Here is a 13,206-nt window from a genome sequence, read left to right as displayed (position 1 = left end):
TATTTATGAATAAATGAGAAAGTATTTTGATTAGATAGAAATTATAAAATATTTTAAGGGTATACTCGGTAGATTTAATGTGTGGGTATAAAATATGGGGATCCATTATTTAATCCATAAAAAATGTGGGGATCCATTATTTATTCATTATATATTTATGGATTAAAAAATTAGCATGTAAGGGGGATATCACCCAACTTAGGCTTGTAACACCACCACCTTCGCTTTTTCCTTTTTTAAATTAATACACACACTTAGAAACTCTAGAAAAACACAAATTTTAAACACTATACATTATACCATGTTTTTGACACTTCAAAAATGTCAGAAAATCTTAACTATTAGAAAATATTAATAAAACAAACTTCACACTTAATAGTATGAACTCACTACAAATTATTACATACATCAAAACATGTAAACAAACATACTAGTATAATAGAATCCAGAAGGCATTCAACATCCTTACGTCCATAAACACTCAAAATGGGCCTTAGCCCAAATAAGTTGCGATGAATTTAGCCTACATAAATTGGCCCGAAACAATGTAACATATAAATGTATAAAGTGTATCGGGGTATTGGTTTCAAATTAAATTTTACATTATTTTTATTACGTTTTGTAAAATACGTAACTTTTTTTCTTTCTAAAAGTTGCGTTTTCTCTTTAAGCAAAAACAAATAATTACTTTTATAACCAAAGAAATTATGTTTTGAAAACGCAATAATCAATAATTCTTTTTAAAATGTAATTCCAAACACCACTTGTTTTAATAAACCGACACAAAAATAAAACAAACCGACAATTTTAGATACCAACTCACCGAGTCATAAAAAAGTTTAGCTGTCGGTGGCGAGTTATAGTTGGTGACTCAAGATTCAGAGCTTACTTGATTCCAATACAGCCTGTTTAATCCCCACACAAACCTCAATCAATGATACATACATCTCAACCGAAGACTTATCGTTTAATCTCAGCCGTCCATCACCGCACCTTCTCTCCATTATTCTTTCCTTGACAGAAATACTTCATCTAACACATACACATATACACACTTCATTGCAAAGTTTTTTTTTTTTTTTTGCATACAAAAGGAAGCAGTTTGTATTTCAAGAAAATAAACAAAATCAGATCTTGTTAGGAGGCATACAAGTCTCCACTCTGAGTAAGTTGATGCACATTTTACTTTCTTCATATTATATTGTATGATACAATATATATATATATATATATATATATTTTGTGTACATCTGAGTCAAAGAATTTCTTTTCCTGGATAGCCTGAACAGAGAAAACCTCTGTCCGTTTTACTCTGTAGCATTTTGTTGTTACTTTAGTGTAGTTGAAACTTGAAAAGGAAAGAAATTTATTGATGGGGTTATTGTTTTAGGTGACATTTTGATATCTATAGCATTAGGGTCTCTTTGATTTATGTATTGTTGCAAGAAATTCCGACTAAATTGAAAAACAATTGTTCTGCATATCAGATTGTAGTTGTATTAAACGGTAAACGAAGGAGGTTTTCCTTGTTGAGGTTACTAGGGCAAGTCATTGCTGCCTAGATGCATGCAGTTATCCCAGTGACCGTTTCTTGATGGGCTGTATTGTTTTTAGTTTTACTTGTAGCATATGGGTTTATGTGATTCATGTTTTTTCTATTAAGTTTCACCAAAGGCCCAAAGAATTAAGATAAAGGAACTTAAATTCTTTTCTTTTGAACGGTAGCGACATCAGGAAACACCTCACCATACAAGAGTGAGGCCCTGACAATTGAAAAACAATTGTTCTGCTCATATCAGATTGAAGTTATATTAAACAGTAAACGGATGAGGTTTTCCTTGTTCAGGTTACTAGGGCAAGTCATTGCGATGCTTGCAGTTATCCCGGTGACCGTTTATGTTCAATTGCATGCCGAAGTTATTAATCAGACAAGGTTCTTGATGGGCTGTATTGTTTTTAGTTTCACTTGTAGCATATGGGTTTATGTGATTCATGTTTTTCTTATAAAGTTTTACCAAAGGCCCAAGGAATTAAGATGAAGGAACTTGATTTTCTTCTTTTGAACGGCAGCGACATCAGGGAACACCTCACCATACAAGGGTCAGTCCTCACCATACAAGATGAGGCCCTGGCAATTCCACTCCTTCCCATAGGATTTAGATGTTCAGGCATTTCAGGGAAAAAACCCTACAGACTTGTGACTCAAAGAATTTGAACCCAAGACTTGTGGGTAAAAACCAGGGATGCATCGACTAGTTAGACTAGCATCATTTGCTAAAGGGACTTGATTTATTGTTGGGTAATTTGCTTTATATATCTTAGGATATGTTAAGACTTTGCTCTATAAATCTCTATTAGAACAATAGAACCCTTAAAAGAAAGCAACAATCTTTTTCAATGGGTATTTTGTTTTAGTAATTCATCACCGTGTATTTTATTTCATTTATCCTCTGCTAGTTAAGCACATGAGTCTATCTGATTCATTAGTCTTCTTTTTAAAAAGCTGTTCACTGGCAACCCATATAAACAAGACATGGGACTTCACATATCTAATATCTTTGAATATTTTGGTACATTATTTCATTTTTGAGAGGCATATATTCACACACTTTTGTTCTCAGTGGGACTTGAACCTATAACCTCTTTGTTGTTACCTTGTCAAAAGGCTTAGATACTGATTCATCTTTAGTGTTCTATCTTGTCAAATGGGTTTATTTGTGATGTTAATTTGTGACTAAGCATTTGCTTAATTTCTCACTGAGATGTTCTTCCATGTATCATCTTTTCATTGTTAACACATTAGTGATTAGTCTATTATTCTCACGCATCCAGCTTTTTCTACAAAATCCAATAGTTAACAAGAAAAAGTAACCTGTTTTATGTGATGTTCGGTTATGCAGCAAAAAAGAATGCAGACAAAATGCACGTGTCTCTTGGTGATAACTTTCCTGTTTGTAATAGTTTCATTGGTGAATGCCGATACATCGCCTGTAATAGTGAAGAAGGTGAAGGGAAAGAAAGTATGTGATCAGGGTTGGGAGTGTAAAGGGTGGTCAGAGTATTGTTGCAACCTAACAATATCTCAATATTTTGATTATTACCAATTTGAGAATCTTTTCTCAAAGAGGAATACACCGGTTGCACATGCTGTCGGTTTCTGGGATTTCAAGTCTTTTATCACTGCTTCAGCTATATACCAGCCCCTTGGGTTCGGTACGACAGGCAACAAGACAACACAGATGAAGGAAGTTGCTGCTTTTCTTGCTCATGTTGGAAGTCAAACTTCATGTAAGTTTATACTTTGAATGGTTTTACTTTCATTATTCGTTACTGAGGCATCTTGCTTTTAATTAGTAGAATCATGAAGCATAATTAGTTGGAAGTTTGCATTTGAGATTAGATTAATGGAAACATTGTTGGTTCAAAGTTTTTTGAATCATTGTTTATATAATATATTTAAGGTGTGTCTAGATGATTAACGTGACCTAATTTAGTGTTTAGAGGTGTCAAGATGGGTGGCTCGTGTAACAAGTAGAAAAGATGGGCTGGGTTGTCCGAAAACACTTGTCTTGAGCATTAGTCGACTATTATCTTACTCTCATAGTCGGCAAAATTTTCTTTCAAAATAGACATCCACATACCCATAATGGTATTAATCATTACATTGTGTGAGATGTCTTGAACCCTACTGTAACGAGAAGTAAGTGTTTGTTAGGTAGCTGTTGATATTCTTTGAGAAATAGTTTGTGCTAATTTTCTCTCAAACTGCTGAAGCTATTGATTACAGTGTTTTCACTATACTAATGGCCTCATTAAATTACTGAATGACAAAATAACGTGATAATTGTGGATGAAAATGCTTTAGGTGGATATGGAGTGGCAACCGGAGGACCCACGGCATGGGGATTATGCTACAACAAAGAAATGAGCCCTATGCAAGATTACTGTGATGATAACTACAAGTACACTTACCCTTGTGCCCCGGGAGCTGACTATTTTGGTCGTGGTGCTTTGCCAGTCTTTTGGTATGCCTATATTTCCCTTCAAATGTTGTACAGTATAAAAACAGTGAATACTTTAAGGTAGAAAAATGAGCAGGATGACTGGTTATGGTTACAGGTAAAAATTTGTAATTTTTGGTACAGGTGACAACTGGGATTGCCTTTTTCAGTAATAATTTAATTTTTCAAACACAATGAATTAGTGTATTTCAATTTTAACCCGATTCGTTTTCGGTAATTATTTGTGAGAGAGATTAAACATAAGTTCATGGATCTAATGTGTGATGTTATGTCGATATCATTACATGTGCTCTACAGGCTGCACACCATCTTATTTCCCCCTTTTTCCGTTTATAGTCGGATTGCTTTACTATTATAAGTTTCTTTTACTCCAGATGAAACATATCCCTAACCGTTGTCTGTGCTGTTTCAGGAACTACAACTATGGATACCTTGCCGACTGCTTGAAAGTGGATCTTCTACACCATCCTGAATACCTAGAACAAAATGCCACTTTAGCCTTCCAAGCTGCAATCTTCCAGTGGATAACCCCATTAAAGAAGGGTCAGCCATCAGCCCATGATTGCATGGTTGGATCCTACAAACCCACCAAAAACGACACCATGTCCCAAAGGTTTCCTGGATTTGGATGCACAATGAACATTCTTTATGGTGATCGCACTTGTGGAAAAGGTGATGTTGATGACATGAACACCATCATCACGCATTACTTGTATTATCTTGACCTGATGGGTGTTGGTCGAGAGACAGCTGGGGCCCACGATGTGCTCACATGTGCCGAACAGAAACCGTTTAACCCACCAGGTAAGAAAGATGATAAGGCGTCGAGCTAACCTTACGGTCAAAGTCAACACCATGTCTATGTGGCCTGAAAATCTCTACAGAAATAAAAGGTGAACCCCTTGGAATGCTCGTAGGTTGTGAAGCTGGGGTCTACCATGTCTCTGGTTTGTAGATTAAGAATCATTTTGTTGGTAATTATGTTTATTATTTATTTTGAGAATTTTTTTTTGTTTTTCTTTTAAATTTATATTACAGACACAAGTCTTATATAAGTATGTTCAGATTATGTTTCTTGAGTTTGCTTTTGTATTGTAATACACCTGTATAAAGACATATGCATGTTACATGAAAATTGTGAAACTACTTGTTTGTTCATTGTTTTAGTTACAAGTTACTTACCTATTTTGTAGGTTGTACACCATCTTGACATTTCGAATCTGATTGTTATCATCGAAAATTGTAAAGCTTATTTGTTAGTTGCTCAAATAAAGATAAATACATAAAAAGATCTGGAAAAACTGTGAACTATCATTGTGTCAGTGATGAAAAATTCAAAAAGAATTATCAAACTGACTAATACTTCATTTCACAAAAGTCGTCTACAAAACCAATATAAATACAATTGATTTGTTTGCTGCTGTCGAAGAATGATTCGTACTTGCGACTTATGTTGTCTGAGGAATATCTTCACCCAACCGAGAGTCTTTCACTGTTCGAAACAAAGATCACTAATTCTTTTAAATGCTCCAACCAAATATCTGAAAATAGTCATTGGAGGATAGTTAGGCTAAACTTTTTTCCAACTGTCCAATCATGATTTGTGCCATCGGCGATGCATGTCGGGAATGTAAGAGAATTTCTGAAATCTGCAACTTTTCATCCATGGAAAGCTCATGGTTGAGAAAAATACTAACTTTGTTTAGCACAGGTGATGTGGCCAAGATTAGCTTCACAAAATCCAACTCAATTTCTCTGTTGTACAAATTTATAATCTCCAATTCCTTCAGATGTTCCAATCGCATATCTGAATAATCTTTGAGTGTAAAGTAGCGTATCTCATATTCCTCAAGGCATGTATCCGGAAAAATCTACAGGGAGTAGTGTTAGTATGTGTATTCCAATATATGAATCAAAACAAAAAGGCACACAGCATAGGCTTATGTAGCATACCTCTAGCTTAAGTTTCTCTAGGTTTGGTGAGCTTCTGACACACAGAGCAAGAAAAGGTAACCCATATCTTTGAATAAAAGAGATACAATCTATAAACAAGTATTTGAGGTGAACCAGTGAGATTGGAAGCTCTTGCGGAATCCATGGAATCATGTCTTGAATAAACAACTTGAACCATAGAAATAAATAAAGATAAATGATAAGAGTTAGTATTTTATTATATTTGCGGGATAGAATCAATTATATACCATATGTATAATATTACCTCAACGACCGAACACCAAATAGAGAGATTTTCAACAACCGGTAAAAGCTTGAAAAGGTCAACAATTGTAGAATTGTCAGTACAGTCGATAGTACCTCCTGCAATACCCTGCAACAACTTAAAATATTTAGATAAGTTATGAAAAGTCACAAGGATTAGTATCCTATTTAAGTAAAGAGCTTACGAGGTCCACGGTCTTGAGTAGTGGGCTATTGGATAGAAGATGTAGAATCGTTTTTGTAGACGTCTTTACCTCAAACACATACAAGCTTGTTAGGTTACCAAGTCCACAGAATGTCAATTCACGATCAATATCACAGCTAGCAAGATGTAGGTCCGTCAAGTGACTCAACGAGAAGAGATATGAAGGCAGTTTATACCCGAAGCTCAAGTCAAGCTTTAACTTCTTGACAGTATTTTTTCGTGACAAATGACGTAGTATATGGTCAATCTCAACACACGAGTTATCTGGGATCATGGAAAGGGTGAACTCGCGTATTGGACCCTCATGCACTAACAGAACTTGGTATATAGCATAGAAAAATTTACACCTATCGGTCATCACTTTCCTTTGGCTTAGTTTGTGAAATGATTGGTTCGGCACTGATAGCTCAGCCTCGTAAGTTAATACTTGAAACGTGCTCTCGATAAACTCAAGTTTAGGAATTTTGATCCAATGGTACCTCCATTCCCTAGATAAGACACTTGTCCTTGCTGCTTCCTCAATCGGTAAGAAACATAGAATGGTTTCGATTATGCTTGGAGGAAGGGTGCTAATTATATCTAAAGACAAACGCTGGGCTTTCATTCTCAGATATTCCAGTTGGCTGCAAAATTAGTTGGTGTAAAAATATATTTACAATAAACTATGTTTCCTAAAAACTCATCACAATTGAACTCTAAATTGATATGATGTAGCAAACAGCTTACTGATCGAATCCAAGAGGTGTATATCAACAAACAATGAATATAACCAACACAGAGAAACATTTTTACAGTACGCAATGAACGTGCAAACATAAAACATCTGACAACATTACCCTGAAGTACAAAGTAACGTTTGCCTTTACACTGCGAGTAGCATGATTATGTAAACTGTGATTAAATTCCTAGCAAGTGATAAGTAAAGTGTTTGGCATATTATTTTCAGTTCGGCATTCAGGGCGCGTTTAGTTGTGGAAAATGTTTTCTAGTTTTCCATTTCTAATTTTCTAGAAAATGAAAAGAGTTTTCCATCTCTAGAAAACAAATGAAAATTTTGAAAACGCGTTCAAAACTAGAAAATGGAAAACAATTTGAGGTTTTCAAAATTTAGAAAATGGAAAAGGAAAAGTGGAAAACAATAAAAAAGTGTTTTCTAACTTTTCATAGAAAGTGGAAAAGAGTGTTTTCAGTTTTCATGGAAAACATTTTTTGAAAATTATGATTTGAACGCGTTTTCTGTTTTCTATGTTTTCTTGGAAAACAAAATAGAAAACAAGGGGTGTTTTCTCGAACTAAATGCACCCCCATATTCCTAAACAAAGCATTGCCCCATTTGCATCGACCATATGAATAATAAAATACATAGTGATGTAGTAACATACGGTGTGTGTTTTTTCAATTCGGGTGACTTCTTTTTTATTTCCCAATCTGGGTAATATACTCAATTTAGGGTAAAGCTTGACTAGCTTAACAAGTAGCCAGTTACCTCACATGAGTAGTACGCCATTATAACTAAATTCTCAGCTGAGCGTAACATATACAAGTTTCTCAATTTGAGTAACTTTGATCTAAAATAACAACGATACCTAATCCTGCAAAGGGCGAGGGTATGGGGAGTAACTATGATTTACATGCCTGACTTCAAATTTTATGTCGGCGGACTAATTCTAATTTTAATTAGTCTGCCGACATAAAGAACAGCATAAGCAATACCTAATCAAGCAAGACCTCCCAATCACGCCCACGGGTGGGCAATACGGGATGTACACAATAATACCTCTATCCGAGGAAGCGTAAGGATATTGCTCCTCTAAAGACCTCACACATATATTAATTATTACCCTAATTGAAGAATAAAAAAATGCATTTCTTTTTCTCATCCTTATAAGTGACTAATTAGCTACATCAAACGATAGCCCACAGTTTTCTTTATTTTAACACTGTTTACAAAACAATTCAAAAATAAAAAGGAAATGAAACTACCAGTAATCAGCAAAACCAGACACCAACTTTGGACGGCGGCGAACAACTGACGGCGTAGGTTCAATCGCCCCTCAAGCAGGCGGAAAGGGACAGGGCAGTGAAGTTAGGGTTTTCCCGCCCTTTGGGGAAAATTTTAAGGGTCAGGATTATTTACAGATCAATTGATATTGATCAATTTATGGGAATATTATTTGTCAATAATTTTTTTTTTTTAACCTATTAAGTATTATTAAGTACTTTAAAGACTTCTAAAATTAATTTATGCAATATTAAATTTTTTTTTTAAAAGGTGTATTTCGACTTAAAAGTGGTTGGAGTCTTTCAGCCCTCTCCTTGTGGAAAATTCCTAGATGGGAAACCCAAGGATTGTGTCAGCCGAGGCTCAAACTCACAACCTTAAGAGAAAACCCACCGGGGCCCCAAATAAATAAATAAACTATTTTAGTTTTCTAATAATGCTAACTAAATTTAATTTCATTGCATTGTATCAAGATAAATATATCTCTATATAACTACAAGAGAGTAGCTTTTTCTTATTTGATATTTTTATTTTTTTTTAACATTCAAATAAAAACGAGTGGTGGTAGGTTATCTAGGTAAAAAAAAGCTTACATTTTAAACGAAACCTTTAATCCTATACAATTTAAGATAAAAAATGTTCTTTTATAAATAATTGTTACTTGATCAACATGTATTTACGTGTGTTTAAGGAAAACTATTTATATTTACATGGCATCTTATTTAAAGGTACTAGCCTGGTGTCCGTGTGTTACGGAGGCTAGAAGGTAGCTGTTAATATTAGAAAAACCCTAGTTGATGGTGAGGAATCTGGAGGCGGTGGTTGAGGGCGATGAATCCGGCGAGAGAGAGGGGTTGTGACTTTGTTGTTGATGGTGATGAATTGATGGCAAGGGTTGCAGATAGGAAGATCGGCAGGAAAAAGTGATATTTTTTTATATGGGTTTTTTTGTAGGTTTAAATCTTGATAGGGGTAATTTTGGTATTTAGAGAAAGAGGTTTAAAATACAATGTAATTTTGATTTGTCTATTGGTTGGATCATAAACTTGAAGACTTGAAGTACGCTATTGTTGACGTTGGGAATGTCTCTTTCTATGAGAGCCTGACCATTCATCCTGCCGATATTCACAAGTCAGTCGAAACTGCAAACCTTATTGGTGATCAAGGTATAAAGCAAATCATTCTCGGTCACTGGGTCCTTTCCGATTATGATATCTAAACTCTTCAGATTATGAATATTATTTACATGACAAGAATCAAATCGGGGGTCCACTTTATATGATGCAAGTGGCCTCTTAGATGGCAATAAGTTGAATTTGTTTTTACTTCCTCTCCAATCAGCAAAAGTTGATCTCTCATGGCCCAGGTGTAACATTCCTTCACACTTTGCATCTATCACAAGGGACTGTGTGTGCCTTCTTGTAAGTTCTAGTAATGGTTCATTAATTTGCTTTGCATCATGATTTCTGTTAATTAAGAAGTTATTAGACCGGTATGCCACTTTGGGATGTCATTAATGATTTAATGGTAATCACATATAGGCCCTTTGAGGTATGTGTTCAACTAATGCTAAAGCATCTCTCTTTAATAAACAAAGTAATAGTCTAGAGATTTAGCATTTTCCACTCAACAGAATAGAAGATTGTACATGTGCCAAGATGGGCTCTGTACAAAAAATAACTTCTACAAGCACTATACCAAATATGATAACATAAACTAAATTTTATTTCAACCATGATTTTATTTGTCAATAAATTGTTTTGGGAAGTAGAATGCATTGCATTTTATCTAAAGCTTCTCTAGCAGAATTTTTCTTTTCCAACTTTTGTTTCTTTGCTGATGCAATTTCTTCTAATGTAATGCCTTTGCTAGATCTAATCTCGCCAAGATGCCTTATGCCAATCTACTCTCATAATAGTATATATTTACACATGTAAGTAATAAGCAACATAGCCTTTCAAAGAAAACAAAGAAAAAAGAAACAGTTGTTACATTAAAAGCAACTAAAACGTCATGCACGACAAATTCCAAATCTCTTAGTTTGTGACACTTTTTCGTTAAAGAAAAACTGAATATCTTCAACTATATATAATTCTAACTAATCAATAACTAATTAATAATATAAATATCATGATCTCCCAATATTAACGAGTAGTGAAGAATCATATCAACATCTTCATCTTAATCACCAATGAATGATGAAATTGACTGATGATTAAGCAGAAGTAGAGTTTTTCTGTAACAGCCCATGAAGAATACACGATGACCAATATGATTAAAATCTAGATCTTTGATTTGTCTGTTGCTTGGATCATAAACTTGAAGTATTTTCAAAGTGGAATTTGCTATGATAGCCTGACCATTTATCCTGAAACCTCTTACAAAATAATAACCCGGTGCTTCAATGGTGTATAGTTGCTTGAACAAACCATGCTCCTCCATCCTCCATACGTGAGAAACTGCTTTACCAACTCGATACAAGGCCTGAGTATCACGTGCAATCACAACAAGAGACGACCCATTTGGCTTACAAGATAAGTACAGCACGTGTCCAAGATCTGTTGTTGCTAAGCAATCAGGGAGGCAAACTTCTCCAAATTCCTCACTAGCCAAATCAAATGTGATAATCCGATTAAACCTATGACCGTGGTCATTGAAGTTATTATAAACATGCCAATAAAGAATGCCTTCGTCTAAAGCTGCCTTATGAGCTGCCCATTCAGAAAAGAAACTAATATGTGATATATTAGGCAGATTGATAGATACACTTGTCCAATAATTATCCCCCGAGGAGCTGCTTAATGTATAAATGTCAGCTAAATTTTCAGCGGGTCTTATACAGACAAGCTTAGGGTGCATAGTACAAGGACAGACGCTGAAATTAATGGCAGCAAGAGAGTGATACTTATCAGGGAAAGGAATAGCAACCGATTTTCTAATTGATGGATTCCAGATTACAGCCACCTTTCCAGAAGAAGAATTATCTACTACTTTTTCTTCTCTACCATAAAAGCAGAACAAGCCATGACACATACCTATAAGGTTTCCTTGTTCACTGTTAAACAACCGAGAGGTATCGATAGATTCGGGAAGAGCTACGGGAAGGTTGCGTCGAGGGAAGCTATCATCATCATCATCATCCACAACAGATGCCATATATTTGTTCACCTTTTTTTCATAATAATTTACTAGCATACAATGATTATTAGTATTTGATTTATAATGATCAGCGATAAACTTGGAGCTATCGATTAGTGACTTCCATGCCTTGGAAACCGATCGACATCGAATCAATGGTTTCACATCTTGAACTCTTTTTATGATCTCTGTTTGAATGTCGACTGGTATATTATCATCATGATCATCATCATGATTATGATTTTGCGTCGTCGACCTTAATCTTTTTGACATGTTGAGACTTGAGAATACGTACGTATTAGGTAACTAGGGATTCGTTTATGTTATAGGTTCCTTTATACGCAGTGCCGGCCTGGATATGGGCTGGCTGGGCTCAAAGCCCAGAGCAGCAAGGCAACATGCTTGTAGTCCAAGATATCATTCGTTATTGAATAATGGTGAGGTTTAAGGGTTTATTTACAAAGAAGACATTGTTTTGGGCCAAGTTCTGTCTCTTTTTATCACATCAACTGGTTTTTCATCATCTGGGCTGAGCTTGCTAGGAGAGGTTTGCTGATTTTTCATTATATATTTGTGCTATTATTTATGGTTTTTGATAAAATTATAGCCTTAAACTGAAATTATATAAGCCTGAGGGACTATTCTTGTTAGTTTGTTATTCTTGCAGATGTTGAGCCAGAAATGAAGAAAAGAAGACTTGAGGATTGAAAGTGAAACTTGAAGATAGGTCGGTGACAAAAAAAAAAAATATTGTATAAAGTGTTATATACAAATACAAATATATATATATATATATATATAGGTTTTAGGTAAAATAAAACAAGTATTAAAGTAAAACAAATAAAACAATAGGTTTCTCTTTACTGAAAATCACCATGCATCATGAAAATCATTATGTATCAATTGTTTTGTGAATCTTCGTGCATCAATCTAACCATGATCTAAGGGTCAAGATCTTGTCTTATTTGTTTTATATTAATACTTGTTTTACAATACCCAACCCCTATATATATATATATGTCATGTGTATAGTTACTATTATACCCTTGTACTAGTCTATATAAGGGTCTTAGCCCTAAACATTGTAAACACACATTTCTTTGTTCTATTACATAGTTCTTTCCCCCTTCTTTACGTGTCTCCTTCTCTGTAATCATCTCATTCATCTCTACTCTTCACTCATTATGATTGATCGTAGATTAAGTTTACAGCACGTATCAGCACGAATTGCTCTTCCAATTTTCAATCCTTATGATGCAACAATATTATCAAACATCCTCATCAATACGCTGGTAATTATTCTTTCCCAATTTTTTTTATGTCAATCATATATATACGTATATCCATATCGCATATCATATATATTTATATAAAATCTAGATATATGATTTAGATGATGGATGAGGGTTTAAAACTGAATATGAAAACTAGGATCTTCTTCCATATAAACGAGATGTACAAATTGTGTTTGTTTATATTTTTTTTAGGTGCAATGCCAATGTATAAAAAAAAAAAAATTACTTATATTTCGTTTTTACCAACTTTGATGAAAAACAAATAAACTTTTTGTTTGAAAAGATGAACTATACAGCTCTTTTCCCGATCAATGTAAAAACCCAATT

At 34.5% G+C, this 13,206-nt stretch overlaps 3 protein-coding genes across 3 annotated transcripts; 1 reads left to right on the top strand and 2 right to left on the bottom strand.

The window, feature by feature from the left end:
• The first annotated feature begins 1,059 nt into the window (after positions 1-1,059).
• Positions 1,060-5,180, top strand: LOC122607377 (chitinase-like protein 1). The gene is made up of 4 exons (XM_043780343.1): positions 1,060-1,165; positions 2,901-3,288; positions 3,866-4,025; positions 4,435-5,180. Exons 2-4 carry the CDS (start codon positions 2,910-2,912, stop codon positions 4,853-4,855), a joined length of 960 nt encoding a protein of 319 aa, XP_043636278.1. The 5' UTR covers positions 1,060-1,165; positions 2,901-2,909; the 3' UTR covers positions 4,856-5,180.
• A 186-nt stretch (positions 5,181-5,366) lies between these two features.
• Positions 5,367-8,531, bottom strand: LOC122585765 (F-box/FBD/LRR-repeat protein At1g13570-like). The gene is made up of 5 exons (XM_043757888.1): positions 8,428-8,531; positions 6,425-7,067; positions 6,241-6,348; positions 5,976-6,143; positions 5,367-5,893 (listed from the first exon to the last, which is right to left on the bottom strand). Exons 2-5 carry the CDS (start codon positions 7,046-7,048, stop codon positions 5,588-5,590), a joined length of 1,206 nt encoding a protein of 401 aa, XP_043613823.1. The 5' UTR covers positions 7,049-7,067; positions 8,428-8,531; the 3' UTR covers positions 5,367-5,587.
• A 2,096-nt stretch (positions 8,532-10,627) lies between these two features.
• Positions 10,628-11,857, bottom strand: LOC122596313. Its single transcript, XM_043768867.1, has one exon. It carries the CDS (start codon positions 11,855-11,857, stop codon positions 10,628-10,630), a length of 1,230 nt encoding a protein of 409 aa, XP_043624802.1.
• Between the last annotated feature and the right edge of the window lie 1,349 nt (positions 11,858-13,206).

This window comes from Erigeron canadensis, chromosome 1, assembly GCF_010389155.1.
Source record: "Erigeron canadensis isolate Cc75 chromosome 1, C_canadensis_v1, whole genome shotgun sequence".
In the NCBI taxonomy this organism is placed as follows: Eukaryota; Viridiplantae; Streptophyta; class Magnoliopsida; order Asterales; family Asteraceae; genus Erigeron; species Erigeron canadensis.
This window is presented reverse-complemented; position numbering and strand designations above follow the sequence as displayed.